Below are 26475 nucleotides of genomic sequence, written 5' to 3' on the forward strand. Positions count from 1 at the left end.
TGTATGGAAGTGGGTACAGTGTGGTCACGTCCTTGTTTACTGACCGGCGGCTCTCACACTAGAAGTAAACACTATAGTGTGGTGTTGGTTCCTTGTGTTATCGTATAGCCTGATTACTGAGGCCTTTTTCTCCTTTTCTATTTTCCCCGTGGGTGAATACTGGAGGTATGCAGAGACAGTCGACCAGAAGAAGACCCTAAAAAAAAACAACGGCTAAGGAAACCCACCCAACAGAGCCTTATAATGCAGTTTGTGTAAAAACCCTTCATACCTCTGAATAAAAATCCTTTATACTTACCCAACATGGTCCGGGTCATATTTCACAACCTGTTACAGTGGCCTTTCTTCATTTGTCTGAGGTATTCCTGCGGTTATTCTTCACATGTAGAAAAGACATGAGCGGTTTTGAAAGCTAATGCTCTATTGTGAACTTCTTCTGTTGACTAAATAAAATGTATCACAGGCTCCTCAAATGCTTTGCACTAGTTACCCCAGATACTGAAATTTCAAAGACTCATTAAATTACACAATATGAATGAAAGCCCCTAAATTCAATTTGGTAAGAATTCAATATAAATTCAAGCCCCTAAATTCTTGAAAAGTTCCCCTGAGAGTGGCCCACTTCCTCAAGCAATTGAGGAAAGAGCTAAATACTGTGCCCTTATAATCAGGCTCTGCTGTCAGGACTTGAACCATTTCCTATGTAAAGAACTCCTGTTTGTCAGTGCTATCTCAAATTCTTTCCAGTTTCAGGACAGCATTCAGGTAGCTGAAAGGAGGATCACAACAAATTGAATCCATGAAAGAATCTTTGTACTGGAATATAAAGATTTTTCTCTTGCTCTAATACAGGAAAAAAAACTTTCCATCTACAGAACTTACAAATCCAAATAAGTGGCACCCCAAATAACAAGAATCACATATATGTTGAGTTTCCTTTAATTACACAGTTACCACAGTGCAAATTAAATAAAGATGACAAAATGCACATACCCACAGATATCGTACTAAAACATTGGCAATTTTTCAAGTTGTAAAATGAAGACTTGTGTTCCCAGTATTTCATTTTCCTACATTTGCTCAGTTTACTGATCAAAATCATATCTGCTGAAAAATAGTAGTTATCATATATTTCACATCTCAATTGTATTGTACTGTAATTGTAATTGCATTTGTATAGCGCTTACTACCCCTGAGAGGCGTTGAAGAGCTTTTTCGGCAAGTATAACGCTACTCCGGAACCCATAAAGGATTAGTGTTGAATTAGTATAGTGAAATATGAAAGTAATTTGAGTGGTGGATAGGTTAGTCAGTTATTTGAATTCAGAAGGATAGCAGAGAGATAGAAGAGGGAAAAAGGTTTGCATTTATATAGCGCTTGTTACCCCTGATGAAGTGTTGAAGCACTTTTTTGGCGAGTAGCATGCTACTCTGGAACCCATAAAGGATTAGCAGTCAATTAGCATAGTGAAATATTACATTTGAGAAGTGGACATATTAGGCTGTTATTTTGATTGAAAAGGATAGTGTAGGGATAGAAGAGTGAAGGATGTCTGCTTTTTTTGTTTGTTTTGGAGGTCACAGCAGTAGAAGGGGGCTTGGGATGAGTAAAAATGGATGTGGAGGGGCGGAGTCAGAGGGAAGAATTTAAAAAGGCTTGTTTTTGGGGATCGGTATAGTTAAAGAGGTGTCAGATGATGAAAGGAGGGGTAGAGTAGGGGAGAGTCTAGAAAGGGTTATTTTGGGGATCATAGTAGGGGTATGGGGTTTGGGGTGAATGATAGAGTGGATGTAGTGGATATATTGATAGAGGTTTAGGGTGAGAAATAAGGTAGTGCATTGGAAAATTGGAAAGAGTAGTAGAAAGAGGTTTGAGCTGAGTCAGAGAGTTTAGGTAGAAGATATATTGAGAGAGTTATAGGGTGAGAATAGGATAGTGCATTGTATATGCTGAATTAGAAGAAATAAATAAATATATAGAGCCATAAAGACATGGAAAGTATATAGAAGCTTAAAGGAAGTACGTATATGCACAATAAAGATACTGCTAGAGGTATAGGGTGAGAAATAGGGTAGTGCATTTGAAATAGTAGACAGAGGTTTGAGATGAGTCAGAGAGATGAGGTAGAAGATATATTGAGAGAGGTATAGGGTGAGAAATAGGGTAGTGCATTGTATTCTTTTTAGGAGAAAAGTAATAAATATAGAGATCCATGTACATGGAAGGTATATAGATGCATATAGGAAGTAAGTATTTGTAGATTAAAGACTAAATGAAATGAAAAATACATTTGTATAGCACATGGCTACCCAAAGGCATCCCAGTGCTGGTAGCAGCAGATATATGGAGTTCGGCCAGTTAGGGGAACAACCAGGTCTTTAACGATTTGTGGAAAGCCAGGTGATTGGTTTCCTTTTGTAAGTAGGGTGGGAGGGAATTCCAAAGCTTGGCTGCGTTATATGAAAATAGCCCACCTCCACTTCTAGCTTTCTTGATCCTGGGAACAATGACAAAATTCATGGCCTCTGAACGAAGACGTCTGTGAGCCGGTAGGGCTGAATGATGGTGTGAAGAATGGCGGGACCCTTTCCTGCTAATGACTTGTGAACAATGCATAAGGCTTTAAATTTGACTCCCTCACAGACGGGGAGCCAGTGGAGGGATTTTAAAGCAGGTTTAGTGGAATGGTGTTTGGGAGTACCCAAGAGAAGTCTTGCTGCCCAATTTTGTATAGTCTGGAGAGGCATCAGCTAAACTCTGGTTTTCAAGCGTTGTCGTACTTAAAAATGTATTATTATAATTATTATTTTAGAACATAATTATTCTACATGTTTATACAAATCAATACACATATATAGGTACATGTCTATAATACAAATAAAGGCTTATATACAGAGTGATATGCTGTATATTTCTGTTTGCATATGGTGCTTATGTGGGGAGGATAAGGTGGTTTCAGTGGATCTTATGTTGGGGGGGTCAAAAGTTCCATAGTTTGGCTGCTTGAAAAGAGAAGGATGTGCCACCCAGGGGTTTTTCCTTGTATCTTGGGATTTTGAGGTGCGGTGCCACTCTAGGGCGCAGGTTCCTTTCTTGAATGTGTTTGGTGATTTTATTCCTGATGAAGAGTGGTCCCATTCCATGTATCGCTTGTGGGTGATACAAAGCAGCTTGAACGTGTATCTTCTGGCAAACGGTAACCAATGCAGGGCTTTCAAGGTAGGGAAGATGTGTTCTCGCAGGTTGATATGCAAGAGTAGTCTGGCAGCAGAGTTCTGAATCAGTTGTAGTATTTTCATGGTCGTTAAAGGTGATCCGTGGTAGAGGCTATTGAAATCGAGTTTGGACGCAACAAGAGAGATGGTAACTTGGACTTTGTGTGGAAATCTCAAATGGGGGGAGATTCATTGCGGAGTCTTTTTTTGTAACAAAGCTTGCTCTTGCTAGTTTGTCCACTTGGCCTTCATCAATAGCTTGGAGTCTATGGTATTTCCGAGGTTTCTAACTTCCTTTGATACTTTAGGAGGTGAGCCCAGTTCATCAGGCTAGGCGGCAAGCGAGTCATAATGTTTCCAATCGCCGCACGCATGTATTTCCATTTTGGAAGCATTTAATTTGAGATGGCTCCAAGTCATCATTTATCTACGGCTCTGAGACAACTGAAAATTGATGAGTTTCCATTGTCTTTGGGGCATTCCAGTTGAAGGAGGATTTGGGGGTCATCTGCCTAGTTATTGCACATGAGGTGAAATTGATTGATCAGTACGGTAATGAGTTCATGTAGATGATGAAAAGCATGGGCGAGATGATAGAGCATTGCGGGACCCCTGCTTTTGTGGAGTATGGTTGGGACGAGATAGGTGGGGTATGGATGACATTAGTTCAGTTTTAAAGGTAGGACGCAATCCAGTCTAGTAGTCCCCTCTATGCCGGCTTCGTAGAGTCTTTGTATCAGAGTGTCATGGTCAACAGTGTCAAAGGCAGTCGAGAGATCCAAGAGGAGTAGCGAAGCAACCACGTTGCGGTTAACTGTGTCCTTCAGGTCATCCCAGATGGCAAGGAGGGCAGATTGTGTGCCTCTTCCTGGACTGAATCCTGTTTGGAAGTCTGAAAGTATGGCATTCTCTATCATGAATTGTGACATCTGGGCGAATGCCGCTCTTTCTATAAGTTTGCCCAGGAAAGGTCCATTTGTAATGGGTCTGTAGTTGTCAGGGTTCAGCGGGTCCAAGTTTGTTTTTTTCAGTAAAGGGCATATGTATGACTTTTTGAGTTCTTCTGGAAATATTCCGGTAGTTAAGGAATCATTGATGATTCTTCTTACTGGAGTGGCAGTAGAGGTTGTTACAAGAATTGTCTTGAAAGTTTGCGGTGGACACAGGTCAGAAGGGCTGCTGGTAGGCCTGCTTGCTTTGACCAGGTCCATAAATCCATTGTGTGAAATGTGTTGGAAGGAACGGAGAGGCTGAGTTAGAGTATTCTTGGATTTTTTGTTTTGTAAAAGGGTTAGTGCTGGTGCTTTGTTTCTGTTTTAAGTAAGAGTTCAACGTCTCTGCTTTGTCCGTGTAATTATTTGCCAGTTTGTCTGTGAAATCTTGAGTAAAAGGGTGAGTTCCTTCTAGGCAATTTGGTTTACCAAATTCATTGATTATTTTATAGAATTCTTTATTTGCACATTTAGCATTTTAAATTCTCTCTGAATAGTACCTTTTCATTGCTTTTTTGTATAGATGAGTTGTATAATCAGTTAATTTTCTGTAGGCAAACATTGTCTTGTTTAGCATTTGTTTTGGGCCAGGCACGTTGCAGCTTTCTAATCTGTTGTTTTATGTCTTTTATCTCTGTATTTCTCCAAGATGCTTGTTTCTTTTGTTCTTTTGTGTGGTTTTGAGTGGTATCAGGATATCAAAAGCTTCCTGTAGCCACTAATATAGACTTTTGAACAGAATTTATTGTTTCCAGATCTGTACTGGATGTTAGTTGTGTTTCTAAGTGTTTCAAATTGAGTTTGTTCCACGGTCGACAGGTGGATGCATGTAAGGTGGTTTTAGGTGAGTCGATTAGTGTTTTATGTTAGAAAGCAAGCAAATGGTGGTCTGGCCATGTGACCGGAGTTATAGTTTGAAAAGTAACTAGTTCGGTATTAGCAAAAATGACATCTAGGATGTGTTCAGCGATGTGTGTGGGGTTGTGGACGGTCTGATGCAGGTTCAGTGAGTCTAGGCCAGTGATTATTGTTTTCGGATGGGGCATATTGAATTTGTCAAACCAAATGTTGAGATCACCCAGAACGCATAGGTTGGAGTGTATTGTTATGATGATTGAAAGTGTGTCTAGAAGTGTGTCTGGAAATGTCGCCTTGCCAGGTGGTGGTCTGTAAAGGAGCAGGAAGTTACAGGAGTAAGACGGTGTAGGATTGCTTCTGGCGAGAAGGGCCTCACAATTCTTTATGGAGTTGTCGTCAACTTTAGTGATATGTAATGTTTGCCTGAACACAACAGCTACGCCACCTCCTTTTTTGCCTATACAATTTTGGATGATCGTATGATAGCCTATAGGAATGGCTTCATGCAGATCTGGAGCCATATCATCTCCCAACCATGATTCAGTTATGAATAGTATGTCTGGTTTTGCGTTAGTGAGAAGGCTGTAGGTGTGATGTTTGTTTTTAGAGAGCATCGAGCATTTATTAGTAGACAGTTTAGCAAAAGTGCTTTGGTGACAGTGAGCCTTTGTTTTGTAGAAGAATGATCAGTATTGTGTTGGTTTGTAGCAGGTGTGTTTTTTGTGAAGGTATTACCTGCATTAGTATAGCAATTGTGTAGCTGTTCTGTAATGAGGTCCTCGCCCAGCAGGCTAAGAAGGCATTTTGATAGATCGGCATGCGTGGGTGGTGGAGACAATGTTTGAGAGTGAGTTGGTGTGCTGTGTTGTTTTTGTGGTGTAACCTTGTTGAGCTTATTACATGGGACAATGAGAGGCAAAGTTGTGATATGTGGCACGTTGCTTATAATGTTTTGTGCGTGTTTAGGGTGGAAGGTGTATGAGTTAGGGGTGGTGGTTTAGCATGTACGTCATATAGTAATGTTCTAAATTGTCCAATGGATGAGAGGCGGTTAGAAGAGAGTTGCTGTGTTGCTGTATGTGTGTTCGGTGTGGTGGAAGAGAGAAAGCTTGGCATTGTAGTTTGTTTATGTGTGTAGTTTGAGAGGTGGGTGTATGATTGTGGAGTATTATGGAGAGTTGTGCTTGAGAGATTTTGTTGTGCTGGTGTGCGTGTTATGTTTTGTTTTCAGGAGTGCTGAAAAGAGGTGCTGATGTATTTGTTTTATGAGATGGATTTGTTTGTATAGTATTGTTAGCGAGCGAGAGGAAGTTGTAAGGTAAAGGTGGTGGTGATGTGTTTGTGATTAGAGTGCAGGTTGTGTGTTGGAGGGGATGAAGTAGAGTTAGTACTGTCTTAGACTTGTTTGCTGCAAGAGTTAAAATGTGTGTTGTTGTGGAGTGTAAGTGTTGTGTTGTTGTGTTATTGTGGTAGAAAGAAGAGGAGGGTTTTGGTTGGACAAATGATGGAAGGCTGAGTATAGGTTTGTTAGTGATAAAAGGGGGTCTGTTAGGAGTATTTAGAGTGGGGAGTATGTGTCTGGATGGGTAGTAATTAAGTATGGTATTGGTTTTGGTTGTGTTAGTGATGAGTGGATTGGTTAGTGGTATAGGATAGAGTTGTATACTGTTTGTAGGTGATGGTGGAAATGTGTGGTAGCTGGGATAGAAGGGTATATAGATGTGGTTTGTGGAGTTTTGTAGTGTGTGCAGGTACATTGATTTGTGCATAAGGTTGGTTTGTAGTAAATGTGTGGAGTACATTTGGTGTGAGTGTGTTACTCAGTGGATGTGGGTGGTGTATGGTGGGTATTAGTGTATGAGGAAATGGGCAGCATTTCTGGCCCTGACCAGTCTCGAACAGGCTCAAAACAGACACTCACCGTTGTCCTCGCCGCCCTTAGCCTCGACACCCAGGGTGAGACACTCTAAGCCTTGGCCTTTTATAGCCCTAGTAGTCAGGTGACCCCTTCAGCCAATGAAAACCCTAGCCCTAACACTATCCAATCACAACACAACTACTAAACCCTAGAACCAAGAGGAGGCCAAGACCTAGTCCAAGCACTAAATCAAGCACAAAACCCTAATCACTACGTCCAATAGAAGGCCTAACCCTAGCGCAAGTCCCAACCCTAGTCCTAGCAACCAATCACACAGGAAACCCTAATCCCTACTTCCAGTAGAAAGCCTCCCTAGTCCCAACCCTACATTCATTGAATCACGGACCCAGAAACCAATCAGAACCCTCAAATAACCAAACAATGAGAACACCAACCATAATCCAATAGAAACACCAAATACAAGCACCAATCAGTTTTCATATATTCCATATGTTACTTGTTATATATTTCATGATGTCATATCAGTTTGTCTTGTTGTTTCTTCTCATTCACCCAACATGGTCACTTCCAGGACAACTGAAGAGCCTAAACATGTCAACTGAGAGGCACCAAAACCAAGCATAGCTATGTGCCACAAATTAGCCTCTTACCGGTGGTGGAGGTGAACCGCTTTCATGTAGTGCTCTCTCCATGCCAGGCAACAGGCGATACAGTCCTGGAGAACCATCCTGCTTGACAAGATGAACCCATCAAAGATCTGATCCAGATTAATCTCTCGACAGCACAGGCGGATTATTTCGTTGCTCATCTAAATGAGAAATCAGACGATTTCAATATTAAAACAGGCTCGGAGTCAATATCGTCCTGAACAGGGGGCAGGAATGGTATGGCACTTGTCTTGAATTTTACAGTTGAGAATGACCATAGAATGGATGTGAGAAAGTAATCCTTTCTGCCCTGATCAACCCCATGTTTTGACTGATACTGCTGGTAACTGACTGAGACTGTGCCCTGGGCTCTGCTAACCAGACCCAGGGCCAGTGCTCTTTGTAAAAGGAATATGGTAATTAGGTGTAATTACAATTGGTATGACAACCTACCTGTAAGCCCATTTTTGTCAAAAAGCTCCAGAAGTTGACCGGCCCGTCATCCAAAATCAAGCCAGTAATGTTTAACCGTGACTGACCGAAGCATTGCGCTGAGCCGAGCCCAATACGGCCTGGCGAGGAGCCCCCTTGACGTCAAGAGAAAAAGCTCCAAAAAAGTGATTAAGGCAGCAAGTAAAAACTTGACGGGCCCTACCACTAACTGTGTCCGACCCGTGCTCCATCGCGGTTGGCCACAAACTTTGACTTTTAGGCACTAGAAAGTGATTGTTCCTTAAAAATTCATATCTCCAGTTACCTACATTGGATTTTTATCGTTTTGGAATCCTTTTAATCATAAAAATATTTCTTATTATTATAAATTGGTGTTAGATTTTTGTTGTGTGTTTTATCTTACTTATTTAATGTATTTGTGTTTTTAATACTTTACAAAGCTATCTCCTAAGTTAAACCTGCCTGCTCGCAGCCAGTTACCAACGTTTGAGAAAGGGAATAATTTATTGAGACCTTGACTGGGCCTTATATTGTGATTATGGCCTTATTACTAATGGTAGGTACCTGCCTACACATACTAATAAACCACATTCCAACAATGGAGCTACCTGCCAGAGCACATGGTTCTTAAGCGGCAATGGCTTGTTAGTTGCGCTTAGAAGGTAGCAAGCACTGTGAAGTTACAAACCATGCACAGTGAAAGGACGTGGAGACATGATCAACCATAGACCTTGAGTATAAAATTAGTTAATCACTTAAAACTTCAGAATGGAAGACAACACTAATATTTGAACCTAATTATACATACAATTACAAAAAACTGAGCGAGAGATAGAGTAGGTATTTATAAAGAAATTAGAAGCAACACTATATCAGAAACATAGGTAAATTGTGCGAAGGACACCAGGGAGGGGGACACATTTAAAATAAATTATAACAAGTGTTTTTGTAATAAGAAGCTGGCTGTGCTTCATGATAGTCAGGTAAAGGGCAGGCCTAGGCCTGGAAACCTCAGCTGTTTGGCACAAGTATGAGAAAGTCTTCAAAACAGAACACAGAAATGACGGTGAGTTGCAGCCTTGAAGATCATGGAGCTACACCAGATGACTGGAATGACAATCAGAGAAAAGGTGGAGAAACATGGCGAGTCAGAGGTTCAGCAATGCCAGAAGTGTGGAGTATGGTGGATCAACAGGCACAGGCTTATGAGCGCCTTTGTGAAGCATGACTTAGCAAACAATGGGGTACCGTGAAGAGAGGTGAATAAATAGAGGCTCAAATGTCCTGGAGCAAAGTAGAATCATAAGGAACTAGACCCGAGTTGACAGATGGAATAAAAGTGATACTTACTTTACAGATAAAATCAGTGAGGACACCAATTCAGATCTTGAATATAAAAAAATACCTTGGTGTCTAAATGCAACGCCTTAGTAAAATTCAGAAACTTTCTCCTTCGGCCAGTAACAGAAACTGAAGGCATAAACCTGATCCACACATCAAAAGCAATAGGCTTTACCCCTGATGCATGCCCTGCTAAGATAAGGAAGCTTTTGATCCCTTATCTAACTCCTGATCTGTTATACTTGAGTAAGATACCAGACACATGCTATGGTCAACCATTACTGAAAATGCAGTCATTAGTGTGGATGATCCTGCATATTATCATCTTATTTTCTTACTCCCTTATCTAGGGACACTTTTGGAAAAACTGGAATTCAGCCAACTTCATTCTTTATTGAATCAATTAATGTATTAACGTCATTTCAACTTGGTTTCAGACCAGGCCGGAGTACAGAATTAGCTCTAACATCGGTGCTGGATGATCTTTGTTGCACGTCTGACATTTTCAAGGTATGTGCCTTGGTCTTATAAGATCTATCCATAGGGTTTGACCACTCCCTTCTAGTGAAAGTTTGCACTTTTGGCGTAAATGAGGAGGCAATTAGCTGGAAAAGTTAATTTCGGTCATATTGCTACCAAACAATATTTCATTCTAGTTGGGCACTCTGAAACCTTGTAAAGTTGGAGGAACACAGGGGTCAATATTGTCCCCTTTATTGTTTAGCAATTACATATACACTGATGATACTCAGATTCTTTTCAAACTGACTTAAAATGGAAACTCCATTCACTAACACAAATACGCATAAAATCTTTAATTTGGCCCACAAACTTCTTGAAATTGAGTCCCACCAAGGCAGGGATAACGGTTATCCGTACAAATTATTGAGACCTTAGTTTCTTGTGTTTTTTGATGCATGCTCCACCTCTTCCAGTAAACACTGTTAAAAACGTTGACATAATTCTAGATGCAAGCTTATCTTTAGAACCCCAAGTAGCAAAGGTTTCCATTACTTGTTTATAGCACCTCAATTTACTAAAAATAGTTTACCATTCATTTCTAAACGTTTTTCCACAAACGTGGTAAACTACTATTTAGCCTTACCAAACCAACTTCCTAAATGGCTTCTGCAGAATGCACCTGCTCGCTGAATTCCTAACTGTAGTGTTAAGGATTAGATCACTCCCGTTCTTGGTTACAGGTACAATACAGAATTCTATGCAAGTCTTTAATCAGCCTTCTCAAGGTCCTGTATTGACAGTCCCTAGCTGATATATTTTGTTCCCATTCTCCTTCTCTAGCTTTACACTGCAGTAGCACACACTTGTCATCCCAAAGTACAGACTACATATTTGGTCAGAGGGCCTTTTCCTGGACAACTGTCATTAACTTTACAGTCACAAATTTCATTTGTACTATTTAAAAAGCGATTTAAAACAAAGATGTTTAAGACAAAATGTAATCTATCATAATATTCTTTGTTATTTGTGAGCTCAGTTTTCAGTGATGCTTTATTGTTTCAGTACCATGAACCCACTAAGACTGCTATGCAGAAGAAATAATATATGTATTTTATTTATTTATTTTAAAGGTTTTCTATAGCGCTCGCTAGACCCAGAGGTATCAGAGTGCTTTACAGGAATCTGAGGAGGTACAGTATTAAAAAACATTTGAGCAAAACAAGAGCCAATATAACAAAGAAAGCAGATATAATACGAAAGCTATTTACAGAACACTATGTTAAGCTAACGTGGGTAGTGAGAACTTAGGTTAGGGAGGGTGGGTGAGAGAGAAGAGAAAAAGGAGGGGAAGAAGAGAAAAAGGAGGGGAAGACGAGAGTAGGAGTTAGGGGAGTAGCAGGAGTAGTAAATCAGTGGGAGGTCGTGCGTAGGGCTAGGAGTCATAAGTAGATATAGAGAGCCGGGGGGGACGGGAGGGGGAAGAGTAGCGTGAGGGAGGGGGGATTGGTAGGAGAAGGTGGGGGATAGAATTGGAGGGCAGTAGAGGGGGACCTGACATGGTCGCAGTGCGTGAGATCAGTGTCAGAGGTAGGAATTAAGGACCCCAGTATTTGTTGAGGAGGAACAATTTGAGTTCTTTTTGGAAGTGGAAGTAGGAGGGGTTACAGCGTAGGTCTTTAGGCAGGGAGTTCCAGATGGAGGGAGCGTTAGCGGAGAAAGAGCGAACTTGAGTGTCTTTCTTCTTAAACAGGGGGGCATACGAGTGAGGGTGTTCGTGTTCCTAGTCAGTCGTGCACAGCCTGCTTTGTGGAGTTTATCTGAAGGGTAACGTGGGGTGTTTAGGTGAAGGGCTTTGTGCATGATACATGCAATCTTATAGGTGGATCTGCCTTCAATGGGTAACCATTTGAGGGTTTTCAGGGCTGGGGAGATATGATTGAAACATTTGTAGTCGGAGATAAGTCTAGCTGCTAGGTTGAGCGTAGATTTGAGTGGAGAGAGGTGGACTTTAGGTGTTCCAGCGAGGATAGCGTTGCCATAGTCAATTATCGACAGACCAGCGATTGGACAACAGTTTTAAAGTCATCAGCCGGGATGAAGGGCTTAATTTTCTTGAGATGACGGAGTGAAGAGTGCTCGTTTGGCTGCGGTTTTTTTATGTGGGAGGTGAGGGTAAGGCTATTATCAATGGTGATGCCTAGAGACTTAAATGACTTAGAAGTGGGGAGAAAGCAGTTGAAAGCATTAAGGTCAGAGATCCAGTCTTGTATGGGAAGTGGGTTGTTTTTAGGCGAGAAGAGAATGATTTCAGTTTTTTTAGGGTTGAGTTTGAGATGCTTATGGTGGAACCTTAATTGGATCTTGGTTAGGGTGCCATTTACGTGAAGGATATCGGAGTGGGATTTAATCTTATAGTAAAGTTGTGTGTCATCGGCATAGAGGTGGTAATTTATTCCTGCTTGTTTGAGGATGCTGCTTGTTTGAGGATGAGGGTGACTGGTTCCATGAAGAGGTTGAAGAGAGCAGGAGAGAGAATGGATCCCTGGGGGACACCGAGAGAGATCGGAGTGGGGTTGGAGAGGCAGTTCTCAATTTTGATTTTTTGGGTTCTGTGTTGGAGAAAAGAGGTGAACCAGTTAAGGACATGGCCATTTAGGCCAATGCGGACTTTAAGAGTATTTAGTAAGGCGGAGTGGTTAACAGTATCAAAGGCAGCGGATAGGTTGAGGAGAATGAGAAGGCATGATTCACCTTTGTCGAGTGAATGATGAATGTGCAGAATATGTGCTGCAACCTTTTCAAAAGCCAGATTGGAGTGAGTCAAAAAGGTCAAAAGTGTTGATGTGATTATCAAGTGTGAACAGGTCACATTTGTCAAGGGCTTTGGAGAGAAGAGGGAGGTTAGAGATGGGTCGGAGTTTATTTGGGTCATTGGGATCTGCGTTAGGATTTTTGGGTATGTTTGTGATTTGACCCAGTTGGAGGGAGGCAGGTACACACCCTGTGGCCAGGGAGGCGTTAATAATGGTGTTCCAGAAAGGGGCAATGATATGTTTTAGGTCTTGGTCAATGTTAGGGGGCAGAGAGTCTTTGGTGTGGGAGGATGGTTTTAGCTTAGCAATGATGTTGTAGACTTCATGTACGGTGACAGGGAGAAAATGATGCCAGGAGGCATTGTTTTTTTGTTGCTGAGGGAGAGAAGGGTTGGGTTTAGGTGGGAGGGAATCGGACGAGAGATGTGCAGGGACAGGTGGAGGGTTTGAAGGGGAAGGAGATTCGGGACAAATGTCATACAAAAGTAGTGTGTTAGAAGAAAGCGGATTTAAGATGAAGGATTGGTCTATTTTGGTGATTTTATCAGAGAAAAACTTTGCAATTTCTTTGCATTTCTCAATAGAGGCCGTCAACTTTTGGGGGGCATATGATGTTTGATTTTTGACGATGTTGAATAGTTCTCTAGGTCCATTTTTGGCCCTATCAAGCTGAGTGCGGAGAATGTGTACTTTTCATTGAGGATGTGTTTTTTGTAGTTGGACCTAGCAGATCAGAGGAGGGCTAGATGGGAGGGGGATATGTGTTGCCCACAAGTTCTTTCAGAATGTCTAAGGGAGCGTCTTTCGTTGTTGAGAACAGGGTTGAACCAGGATTTGGACGGTATGTTTCTTTGGGTTTTAAGTTTGGGGGGGGGGGCACTTGGTCTAGGACCTCGGTAACTGATTTATTATAGTGTTCGGTGAGGGTGTTGGCATTTTGGGCGAAGGGAGCTAGCAGGAGTTGGGCTCTGATTTTCTTTTCTAGTTCGCGGGTGGGATAAGATGAATGTTTCTGGTCAGTTTCTTGTGTTTGATGCTTTTGGCATGGATGGGGGGGGGGGGGAGTAGTATTGATCTTGAAGAGGTTGAAATGATGGTCAGACCAGTCGTTGGGGATGATGCTGGAAAGGGAGGCAAATCATCATTAGTGATAATGGCATCAAGAGTGCCCCCTTTGGAGTGAGTTGGAGAGTGACAGATTTGTTTAAGGTCACTGACCTCCAGAAGATTCAAGAGGAGATTATCTGCGGGGTCTTTGATGTCATTCCAGTGGAGGTTGAAGTCTCCAAGGAAGAGATCTTTGGAGTTGGAAAGTACGGATTGGGTGAGGAGGTCGGAAAGTTCCTCTGCAAAGGGAAGGTATTTGCCAGGAGGATGGTAGATATTATGTAGGCAAATAGGAGGGGCGCCCTGAATTATAAGTTCTGCACCGAGGTATTCAAAGGTGGTGGGGTCAGTGTTCTTAACAAGTGAAAGTTGAAGATGGTTTTTAAAGATGATAGCTAGTCCACCTCCAATTCTATCTAGTCTATCTTTTCTGAGTATGGAGTAACCGGGTGGGGGGGGGGGGGGGGGGGGGAGTAGGTCAAGGATGGATGTAGAGTGGTCGTTGAGCCAAGTTTCCGTAAGGAAGGCGATGTCAATATCATCACTGAGGATGGATTCAGCTATTTCTGTTGCATGTCGGACTGCTGAGTGGCAGTTAACTAGCATGCATGCAAGGGGTTTCTGGTTGTTTATGGGGGGAGGGCAAGATTGGACGGCAGAGAGTTGTGATGGGGTCTGAGGGAGATGGGGAGGTAGGGATTCTGCTTGTCCTCAGGATCACAGGGATGGTGGAGTGGGGAGGGCATGATTAGATAGCAGTAAGTTGTGACGGGGGTCTAGGGTAGGTGGGGGAGGAAGGGATTCTGCTCATCCCAGGGTCACAGGAATGGTAGGGTGGGGGTCAATTGGATAGTTGGGAGGTAAAGTTACAGGGGTCAGTTAACATAACATGATAGTAAGTTAACATAACATGACAAGCGTTGGACAGGCGAGGCACAGCAGTTCTTGAAGTGGCGCATGGTTAGTAGCAGCAGGACTAGTGTGGAGACAGCCGAACAAGTAGAGAATCAGAATATCCTGTGTGAGGCGAGGCATACTCAGAAAGTGATGAGCTATTGTGGAGAGAGTCGGACAGATAACTGAAGAACAATTTATGAAATGAGGCACGATCAGCAGGAGCCTGGCTAGCAGGGAAAGAGAGTGAGAGAGGGGAACAGCTGGGGGTTTAAACACCTGGATGAGGCAGTATTAGCAGGTAGTAAACTGTTTGGCGAGTTGAGCAGGCAAATGCTCAGCAGTCGCAGCAATGCTTGGAGAAAAGTGTGGCTGCAGAGGTTTGACAGACCATGAGTGATGTATGGTTAGCAGGAGCTGAGCACGGGTAGAGATATGTGAACAACCTACGGATCAACTGTTCCCTTAGTAAGTAATGACATGCAGGAGCTCCTGCTAGGGTGCATAGATGGAAACAGGGAGACCTTAGTGATGTATGCTTAAAAGGAACCAGTCTAGGGTAATGGAGGTGGGCAGGATACCTCTTATGAGGTATGGCTAGTAGAAGCTGAACTAGAGCGGAGAGAGGTGTGCAGAAAGCAGCTCAGGGTATCCCAGAGAAGGGTACTGCCTACCCAGTAAGAAATAAAACTTCTTAACAGAATTGTATTACTTTTTAGACTTTGCAGAAAAGATTAGGACAGTCATACTTTGAAGAAATATGGATAGACTCTTAATTGGACATTGCAAGATATAAACAGTCTGGCAATTAAAAGCCCACCCCTCAAGAAATGTGAGTAAGGAAAAATTTCCTTGCTAGTGACTTCAGAACTCGTAATCCTAGTTCTCCAAGTTTTTAAAAAAAGTTCAGTAATTACCTGTGTAATAGGTAGGTAGAAGTGACTTATTTGTAATCCTAATTCTTCACCAAGGTTATTCTCTCAGAATTTATAAAATAATTAATATCTCCAGCATGTGTGATAGCCCGGATCAAAGTTCAACAAATACATTTTCCAAAACCAATACTTTATCTAGAAAACATGCTCAATTTGTGCAGGTTTAGTGTTTTTTTTTAAAGTAGCATGTACAAACAGCCAAACTAAAAATAAAAAGTACATCTGTACACCACTGTAAAGTACCCTAATAGAAGAAATAAAATCTAGAAATTGTGTTTGAATTCCCATCCTCCCAGAGGATAAACAGCCTTTACAACGAAACTTTTACAACGCACTACTATTACGACGCAACCATTACAACGCAAACCATTACAACCCATTACGCTGGGGGGCGCTCTAGGATAGGGAATAGATTTAATTTACTATCCAACACCTTCCCTACTATCCACGGGGACTGGAGTTGGAATAGTAAATTAAACTATTCACTATCCAGCACCCCAAAGCACTATGCGTTGTAATGGTGTGCGTTGTAAAAACTGCGTTGTAACGGCATGCGTGGTAAAAGCATGCGTTGTAACATCATACATCCTCACAGAGCAGTGAAAACATGACCCTAACACTTTAAGGGTTATAGAAGGCTGGCTTACCATGGCCAGGTAGTTAATTTTTTCCACCTTTTATGGAATATCCCAAATAGTTTCTGCCTTTTTTCTAAACGATTTTTGTCTACAAACACGACATTGTTGGGATAATTTTTACTTTTATTCAACATCCTTTGACGTTCTCTACCTTTTTCCACCAAGATATTAAGCCATATTTTGCTAAATTTTCCTAAAGACTTTTTGTTTTTCTCTAGTCACCATGACTGCACCTTTTGACAAGTATTTAGCCTCTGGTGGGGAAATGTCCAGTAAAGTCACCCATGATGGGTATATGCTCTGTCTCCTTAACATTCATTCTATCATGGACTGTAACATTTACAGAAAATATACATGAGGTTGAGGTACAGAGACGGGGTTTGTTCTGAGGCTAAAAAAGTTGAGACTGGCTAGAGCCTCTTTTATACCAATAATATCTGCCTCTGGAGTGAGAGGGACACATTTCTTCCTCTGCCTGTCATAACATCACTTCTGCTGCTTTAGGAGGTGAGAAGGCAGCATCTCGAAATACCGGTGGTCCTTGTCAACACCAAGGCTCTTCAGGTGAATGTTCAGCATTTAAACAGTTGATGTCAAGGCACTGCCATGTTTCAAGGTTCAAAATATTCTGGGTCGACATTGAAACATGTCAGTGTTGCCAAACATTACAACATTGGAGGGCTTGTCGACTCTTAGAAGTTCATTTTCTTCATTAAGAGACGGGTCATCATCTTCTTGCAAGGCTTAGAAAAGGATTTTTCCAAATTCAGAATGAATGCATACCGAAGTAGGTGAATGAGTCACCAATGAGACAACAGCTCATTCCCCCTGCTCCATCAACATTATTACAGTGGGTTCAGCTTCCGCAGAAACCAGCTGAGGATCCATGACCCCAAGACAGTTGTCCACACTTCACGTTTAGTTCAGCTTAATGTATCACCTCCTACACTGACTCCTCCTCCCAGTATGTTCATACATCCTTTTTATTTTATCCTGTCATCCTAAGTGATTAAGAATGTGAATATACAATCCATGATACCGCACGGGGAAGGCTGCATTAGCCCAACAATTATTCAACCAAACAAACCAAGACCTCAACTTTCTGGTCAAAAGCTGAATCATTTTGAAAGATACATTCAGAGAATAGATTTATTATTTTCAACAGCATACAGGATAACCCAGGCTGGTGGCCAAAACATTACTGCAATTAGAAAATATTTTTTGAAAGCCACTGATGCTGGCTCTGGACTGAAAGAATGATCTTGAAGTCTCTGAGAGGGACTCTTATAATGTCATAAGATTACAAAATAAAGGAGATTTAATGGCCATGAACAATTTATTGCCTTGGATAAGAACATCAGAAGTCACAAACAGATGTTCAGAAACTATGAATGCTCTTACAATTTCTAACATAACTTTACAATTTGATTTAGGGGGACATTTTGAATAAAGTAGGGAAAGTCCAATGGAAAACACTGTTCTTCTTTACCTGAAAGACCCGGAAGCTTCTCAATTCGTCTTCCAGTTTGCAGGAAAGTAGGATCTGCTTTCATGGTTACCCCCACTTTTTGCTTGGTGTCAGTATGTTCTTGACTAGTGAGACTGGGATCCTACTAAACAGGACCCCAGTCATGGTGCTTTCTCCCTAAATTGACCCTGGTAAGTACTTTTGTACATCCACAATTGGCTAATGGTGTACCTTTGTAAGTCCCTAGTTTATGATACTAAGGACCCGGGGCATAGGTAAACAAGGGGTCTCCCCTGGGCTGCAGCATGTATTGTGTCACCCATGGTAGTCCACTTAAACTGCGACTACAGGCCTGCCGTCGCAGCCTGTGTGAGATTGGTGCTTGTACTTTTCACAACAGATATAAGTTTCCTTATATCTGGGGTCACTACACTTAAAATCTATAAGTCACCCCTATTGCAGGCTCTTCTGTCCTGCGAGCAGGATGCTTAGATAAAAGTGTGAGGGTGCCCCTGCATGAGCAGGACACCCCTACAAACCCCAGAGTTGAGTTTCCAGGCATTGTACGTGCAGTCAGCCATTTTAATACATATAATGGATATCAGTCATTACGAGATTTCTAACTGTATAGTGTCAGCAACGAGCCTGGTCATGTTTGGTATCGAACATGTTGGAATCATACCCCAACACCGATTCCAGTGTTAGAAGTGTGATACCATGTACTGGGGCACTCCCTTAGAGTACCCCCCTGTACTACCAGTAACAGCCTTGCAGGGTCTGACAGCAAGATAGTGCTGCTGCTGACAACGGACACAATTCTGTCCTCCTGCTGCTGAGTCCAGTTTGTGCAGGGGAAGGTAGAACAATAGGTTTTCTATCACAGGCAGGTGTGACCACTTCCCAGACAAGACTTACTGTATTGGGGTGGGGTGCTTGCCAGTGCCATCAGACGGCTTTGAAGGGCACATTTGATACCCTCCTTGCACACTCCAGTTTGAACCTGTTCATGGAGCCCTTGGCTCCCTCTCTGGCATAAAACTGGAAAAAGGACATAGTATCCTCCATTCTCTCCAGCCCCTCCTCTGGGAGGGACCCCTGAGTCGTTCCAACCTTTTTACTAGGGTATTTAAGGGCTTAAATGTTGGTGGTTCCTTAGATTTATCGTGGGGCAGGATTCAAGCCTGAAACCACATCACTCTTCGACAGTCTGGACACTTGGACCTTTCTGGACTTCGCTTGGAACTGAGACTGCACCAAGGTAGACTCATGATGCTCCCGGCATCGCTGTTCTGAAAGTCTTCTTCGTTGTGGAGTGGTGTGGCTCACTGGTTAGAGGCGGCAGACCCGAGAGCAGAGAACGGCCTGAGACCAGGGTTCGATTCCCGACGCGGCAGGGTCTTGGACCAGGATCAGCGGACTTGATAATTCTCGCCTCGGTGCCTACTATAATCAGGGATCACACTCGGCAACTCTGGGCATTAAGCTTGCCTCATCTCCACAACGGCCCCTCACAAACGCCGGGGATGCCTGGTTTCACCTTGGAGACTCCCAGGAGGGACTATCTCACAGGGAAAGCCAGGACGGGTTCCCCAGCGGTCTACAGCGCTACGAGGCCTGCGGTGTGGGTAGCAGTGCGCTTTACAAGACACACAATTAATTAATCTGCGTTTCTTTCAGGATCTTCAACAGACCTGCGGGCATCAAGTGCACTCAAAGTAATCTCACTTGGAGTGAAGGAGTCACACCCCTACATCTGCAGGTATCGCAACAAAGCTGACTGGTCTGCTGCTCCTGATGTTCAAAAGGCTCTGCAACACAGGTGGTGGTTCTGCAACTCCCTCGAGGCCTGACCTGGTCTCTCTGCAATTTTGAAGCCAGTATCCCTCATTGGAACCGCTGGGACCGAACCCCTGTGCACCGTGTAGACTTGCTGTTGCCATGGCTTGTTTTCTCAGAACTCCCAAGTTCTTCGTGTTACAAGAAGCCCCAGCCTTTACCATCTCTTCCTGTCAAGCACAGTGTCCCCACCACATCCTCCACACCATGGGCCTCACTTCGTGGTGAGCTGCTCCAGGTCCTCTTGCAACTCCTGTGCTGTCGGCCCGTGAGTCCACCTGAGGGTCTTCTTCTGCTCCAGAGGGTTCCCCTGCTTGCTCAGGCCTGCTCAGGCTCTCGTGTTTTTGGTGAGTCCCTTGGACCTTGCTGGTCCCACTGTTGATCCTTCTTCATTCTCCCGCCAGTTGCAGCTAACAAGGCTTATTGGTGTTCCCGCCGGACACCAACCCCCTGGTCCTCGACTTCCAACATGGGACAGCTTGTGCACAGCTCCTGGTCTTCCTCAGTGTTCCTGGTCCTCACAGCTGCAGCGACAAGATCACAGTCAACATTTCCGAACCGTCCGACATCAGTGGGCATTGCTCTTTCGTGCCTCCTGGTCACCTCGGAGTGGCATAGACTGTCCTCTTACAGGTTCTCTTTTTCAAGAATCCACTCTTGGATTCCACCGGCTCTTGCATAGTCTTCTCCAGTGGCATCTTCTTCAAAGAACTCCATTGTGGTCTACAGTGGTTTCCGACATCACTTCCCACTTATGCAGCCGGCTTCCCTGGTGTAGGTACCCCAGTTCCTGGGGTGTCCACAGGTGGGATGACTCTCCAACCTTCTGTCTTCAACAGGGTTTCTTCAGGGTCAACTGGGAAGGATCCTTCTTCTTAAAAACTGCAACCACGACTTTCCTGTTGGCCTCTATTGGGAACACAGCTGTGTTACGATTCTGCACACTGCCTCCGTGGTGTTCATGGGTACTTATCTTGAGTTCTGAGTCTCCTGGTCCAAGTCCTGACTTCGGTCGCAGTTCGCATTTCACTTTTTTGGTACATGGTTTGGTCTCCCCCAGGGGACCACTGTATCTTGTGCTACTTACCATATTTGCAATTGAAGTATTGTTGTGCATTTGTGTTTATATCTCTGGGGAGGAGATATACCAATATGTTAGTGAGTGTTGTGTAATATATAGATATTTTTATATATACACTGTGTGGATCTTTTTTTTTTAACTTACACTGCATGATTAAACAGGTAAAACAAGGGGCTTATCACTCCAAGATAAATCTGAAAGCTGCTCTCCACAGCTACCACTTTGAGAGATTTCTAGGGTTACCAAAGACCACTAAAATCCCCATAAGTGTTTCCTGGATTAGTGAAAGGTGCATCACTTAGATAAGTGTGCACCATATACTAAGCCAACCTTCTACACTGTTAAACAAAATTTATGTCACACAAAGCCAAAGACTCAAATAATGTATGCACAAGAGACTAGACATAGGTGCATGATTACTTATGAGTAGGGCTCCCTGTTTTCCGTTTTTACAGATTTTTACAGATAAATACAGACAGAAAACTATTTATAATTCCTGTCTGTATATATTTTTTAATACAGAAAAAACGGAAAATAGGACTTTTTTATGTGATTTTTTCTATAGTCAATCATGAGTGACAGGTCAGTAGGAGTACAGGTAGGTAGAGGTAGGGGAGATGAAAAAAGACAATATATTTCCCAGTTAAGTGCAAATCTACAGTTATTGATGCTATTCTACAATGCAAGTTTTTTCAGATGACACTATTGCACTGTATACTGCTAAAACATTTTGGACATTCAAATGCGAGTATACATTTATCAGTCAAATAAATGTGGAAAAATACCCATTGCAGCTTCATTTATATAGAAAACATTAAATAAAAATGGATAAATACAGAAAAATGAGCAAAAAATAAATATGGATAAATACAGACGGAAATGTCAAAAAAAGAAATACCATAAAACCGGGAGCCCTACTTATGAGTGACAGGACATAGACCCACTAGAGCAACCACTGCCCCTCTCAGAAGACAAGGAAGATGCAAATGCAATATATATTGCAGCATATGATAGTAATGCGGTCACCCTGAAACTGCTTGCGCATGGTCTAACACCTAGGGGTGGCGTAGTAGATTTTGTGATTGAGGCAAACAAATCATACAGAACAGAGGTATTTTATTCATGGATTACATTCCCAGCAGCAAATGCGAGAACAAAAAATGTCATTACTACACAGAAGATGAAGCACCAATGGAATATTGTCCATATGAGGACACTGAAGTACTGCTCTCGTACCAGGAACACTTACACTGGTTTAAAGGCACCCTCCCCATACAAGAAGCAGAGTAAGACTAGGTTTGCTCTGAAGAGAAGGAGCGACATGGCCAATATTGGTGGCCTATACACAACATCCTGATATTGAAACAATGCCAGGAGGAGACTTACTTATACTTCACAAAGAATTAATAAAAAATGTTCAGAAACATGACTCAGTTTGTCATGAGGACACTTACAGTCCAGCCGGCAACAGTTACAACAAATACAACTCCAGTTCCAAATACAGCAACTAAAAAAACACCACAAACTTTACACGAAGTAATGGGTAAAATGCCCCAAAACGTGAACAAATGCCATTCCGGGTAGCTCAGAAAATAATTCAGCTAGAAGCAGTATTTCTTAATACTAGCCCTTATGAAAAATACAGAATGCTGACAATCTGCTTGCCCATGTGGATTACACCACAGATAGAGGACTGTACCTGGGAGGCGTGGCTTCGGCGCGAAGCGGGATGGCTGCCTGGTAAGGGAGCTCCGCTAGCCGATACATCCATCCTGTAGTAATATCCTGTTGTGGAGCCCACACCCGCACATAATTCGAGGAGTGAATGTAGCTGGCGTGTCAGGGTCCACACCGGAGCGGTTACAGCGGCAGATGTGGGGTAAATAAGAGGAGATTGCGACCAGCAGCTTGGAGCAGTCTCGGGAAGAAAATGGCGGCAGCGCGACGGTGACGGGCGAAATCGAAAGCGGAAAGTTCCTGGAGGAGCGCGAGCTGTCTGACATATCCAGGTGCCCGGTTGTGATGAGCCGAGAGAGGCAAATGGGCTGCACTGAGTGACCAGACGAAGGCATCGCGGAGGGAGTCGGGGCATCCGACATAACGTGAGCCTGGGCGGAAGTTGTGCAGGGAACGGAGGCGAAGGCCCACGGCCTGAAGTAATGTCGGAGATTGTGCGTGGTGCCCCTGAGGTACAGCAGCGGCTCGGGACAACATCGAGGAGTGGCGGAGCGGAACAGAAGCGATTCTGGGGGGCACAGCTGGAGGAGCCCAGACAAGGTGAGTGGGGTGACGGAGTGGGCTGGGCCTGGGCTGCCGAGTGGCGCCGGGCGCCATCTTGTTGGTGTACGGTGCGGTGCGGGCCACTGGGCGGTGTGGGGCGCAGGTCCAAGGTCGCCTTCACGGTGACCCAGGAAGGGCTAAGGGTTGACTCCTAGAGGCTGGGGGGCTCTGACTGTGGGCATCGGGACCATCCCGGATCCGAGTTGCGGGTTCGGGGGGGTCTAGGTGGTTGCGGGGAGTCCCTTGACTGAAGGTGGGGGGACGCTGGATTGGCCTGGTGAACCACAAAGTGTGCAGGTAAAACGTGACACGTCTGGGTTCCGGGGCTGGCCCACCGGAGGGTCTGAGGCTGACTGAGCTCCTGCGCTGGCAGATGGAAGTGGACTAAGCCAAGATCTGTGAAAGTGCAATCCTAGCAGTGTTCGGACTGGCATATTGGGGCAACACGTTGTATAGTGGTGAAGCGAACTGAGCTGCTCTAGATCAAGTGCTGTGAGAGGTGCACCCCTGGCTGCGACAGTTGGCAGTTGGCTGAGGACATACGAATAAAGGTACATTGGGTTACGCGCCAGCAGTGGCACTCATCATGAGTAAATCGGACCCCCGGAAGGCTAAATTACAGTTCGAAAATAAGCGCAACACACAAGCTGCAGATGGCGTGGGCGAAAGTGGAGAGCAGGGAGGGGCACAGGGCTCTGAGGATAATACAGCTGATGATAACAGATCCATACTGTTGGAACTCCGAGCTGGTATGAAAACCATTGACAGTAAAATAGACGCACTTGCCAGTGGGTTGGATATGGTCCAAAAATAAGTTGAAAAACATGAGCACAGACTGGAGGTCTCGGACACTCATGATGTGCAGGCCGAATGCAGGACGCAGATTCTGCAGATGGAAAAGATCCTTACGGTCATTAGCGCAAAAAATGAGGATTTGGAAGCGCGCTCTAGGCGCAACAACCTACGCATCTTAGGCCTATCGGAAAACACACCCATATCCAAAATGGAGACATTTGTGGAGGAGCTGCTGCGCGAACTGTTTGGCCCCGCACTCTCCGCGGTAATGATAGTTGAACGGGCGCACAGATCCTTGGGACCTAGGCCCAAGCCAGGCGCACCGCCTCGCCCTATTATAGCGCGTCTCTTAAACTATGTCGACAGGGATGTAGTGCTGCGTAAGGCCAGGACTAAGGAACCGGTGATGTATAAAGGCGACAAGTTATCCTTCTTCCCTGACTACACACCAGGAGTACAAGCGGCCAGGAAGGAGTTTGTACCGGTGAAAAAGCTGTTGCGTGAGGCCTCCGTACCATATGCCATGTTCTATCCGGCTAAACTGAAAATAACTCACGAAGAACAGGCACACTTCTTTACCGATGCAAAATTGGCGCTCAAATTTACGAGGCATATCTGCAAGGGCAAGCCCGCGACTCGTATGAATGAAACGGCTCCCGACGACTCTGGCCTGAATGATACGGACTAAATAGATGGTGGCCTCTCACTGTCAGTCTGGAACATCGTGACGATAGTGGAGTTACATGGAGGTTAATCGGAAGAGCTAGGAACGCTGCCCACGAGACTGAACTAAGGGACATGATGCTTCGGGACTCACTGTCACTGTGCATTGACTGTATGATTGATATGTGGCGTTTGCTCCTATACGATGAGGTCTGATAGGAACTGGCGGGTGGGGGGGCACATGGTTGAAGATCGGCAACCACACTACGGTGTGGATATTCGCTGACCATCTTCCTCTAGCGGGAGCTTCCCGACTGATGGGTTCACATGGAGTTCATTAACTATTTCTGGGAGGGTAGTGGGATCGTATCTCGACCTGATTGGGAGGTTGGAGTGGGTGGTGGGTGGGTGGGACTGATTGGGGTTTTGATGTTAAGTTTGGGTTGTATGTGTTATAATTTGTTTTTCCACATGATCACCATGGCACGTGCGGCGAGCAGTTGGTTGTCCAGAAGGCTGAACTGGCATGCGAGACACCCTTCCAGGAATGGGTGCTGTAGAATTGGATATCATTGTTTAACATAATATGGCTGATACATGTAGGTTATTGACCTGGAATGTCAGAGGCCTGAACTCATCGAAAAAAGTCAGGCAGGTGTTGGCATATTTAGATAGGCACGCAATCCACATAGCGTTATTGCAGGAGACGCATCTCACCAAATATACGGATGGCAGAGTGGCTAGCAGATGGGCGGGTTTCAGGCTGGCTGCGTCATACTCTTCCTATGCCAGGGGGGTCATGATCCTAATTAAAAGAGGTGTGGATTTTCAACCTCTGCGAACATATACAGATGAAGACGGTAGATGTGCGATGGTCTGTGGTAGATTGAAGGGTCGAGTGGTTACTATTGTGAATATGTATGGTCGTATTGTGGACGATGCGACCTGTGTAGGGCGAGTGCAAGGGATGCTGCGAGAACCCCAGTGTTGATGGGTGGCGAGATGAATACATATTTGGATGCGTACTTGGATAAGTCTAATCCACTATCTCACCGTACCCCTAAAGTGGCTCAGATGTTGAACAGCATGATGGAAGAGTTTGGAATGTTGGATGCATGGCGTGTTAGAAACCCACAGGTGAAGGCGGGCACACATGTGACGCCTGTGCACGGTAGCTGGTCTAGGCTTGACTACTGGCTAGTGGGAGAGGAGGTGATGAGCTGGGTACGAGAGATTGTTCCGCTGGCTCGCACGTTATCGGACCATAATCCCATCCAGCTGTAGGTGCTCTTCCCCTCGGCGAGGCGCCCCCCGTCACAAGGAGCCTGCGATCCGAAGCTTTATTAGACCCAGTATATGAGTCGACAGTCAAAGCCGCCATTACACAGTACTTCGAGCTGAACAAGGGTTCGGTTGCGGAGGCTGCCACCCTGTGGGAGGCCTTTGAGGTCACGATACGCGGAATCAGCATAAGCACGGCGGAGGGCATATTGAAAGACATACGCACACAGCTGGGGAACACTGAGGCTGCACTGCGCGAACTGGAGAGTAGGTATGAGGCTGACCCTAGAACGGATACGTGAGCTGACTTACAAAAGCTGCTCAAGGATTTTGAGGAACTGGCTGACACTGAAGTAAAATATCTATCGCGCAGACACACAGGCAGACGTTACGGGGAAGGCGGTAGACCGGGCGGGACTTGGCGTTTAGGATCAAAACGCGTATAGAACAACAGAGAGTAGATAGGATAGTGGATGACCTGGGGGGTGAACATCTTGAGCAAGAAGACATATTGGAACAGTTTCGGAGGTTTTATGCAGATTTGTATAGGTCCCGCGGGAAGGTGCCAGAGGCAGATATTGACAACTATCTGGATGATGTGGCATGCGCCTGGTTATCCGACGTTCACAGAGAGTATTTGTGCCTGCCGATAGACGAACCGGATGTGAAAACTGGGATTGCGGCCTTGGCTAACGGGAAAGCGCCTGGTCCAGATGGACTGACAGTTGAATTTTATAAACAATATGTAGACCTTTTGGCACCGCATCTTCTTGAAATGTATGCTGAGGTCCACGAATCTGGGGAGCTACCTCCATCACTGCGTGAGGCACTGATGA

At 44.3% G+C, this 26475-nt stretch overlaps 1 protein-coding gene across 1 annotated transcript in view; it reads right to left on the reverse strand.

The window, feature by feature from the left end:
- Positions 1–26475, reverse strand: part of DNAH2 (dynein axonemal heavy chain 2) — a 2538822-nt gene that overhangs the window by 2199428 nt on the left and 312919 nt on the right. Inside the window, exon 9 of the mRNA XM_086946066.1 lies at positions 7596–7753. Coding sequence (XP_086802192.1) covers positions 7596–7753 — 158 coding nt within the window. The remainder of the gene's footprint in view (positions 1–7595; positions 7754–26475) is intronic.

This window comes from Lissotriton vulgaris, chromosome 12 (genome assembly GCF_964263255.1).
Source record: "Lissotriton vulgaris chromosome 12, aLisVul1.2, whole genome shotgun sequence".
Classification (NCBI taxonomy): Eukaryota; Metazoa; Chordata; class Amphibia; order Caudata; family Salamandridae; genus Lissotriton; species Lissotriton vulgaris.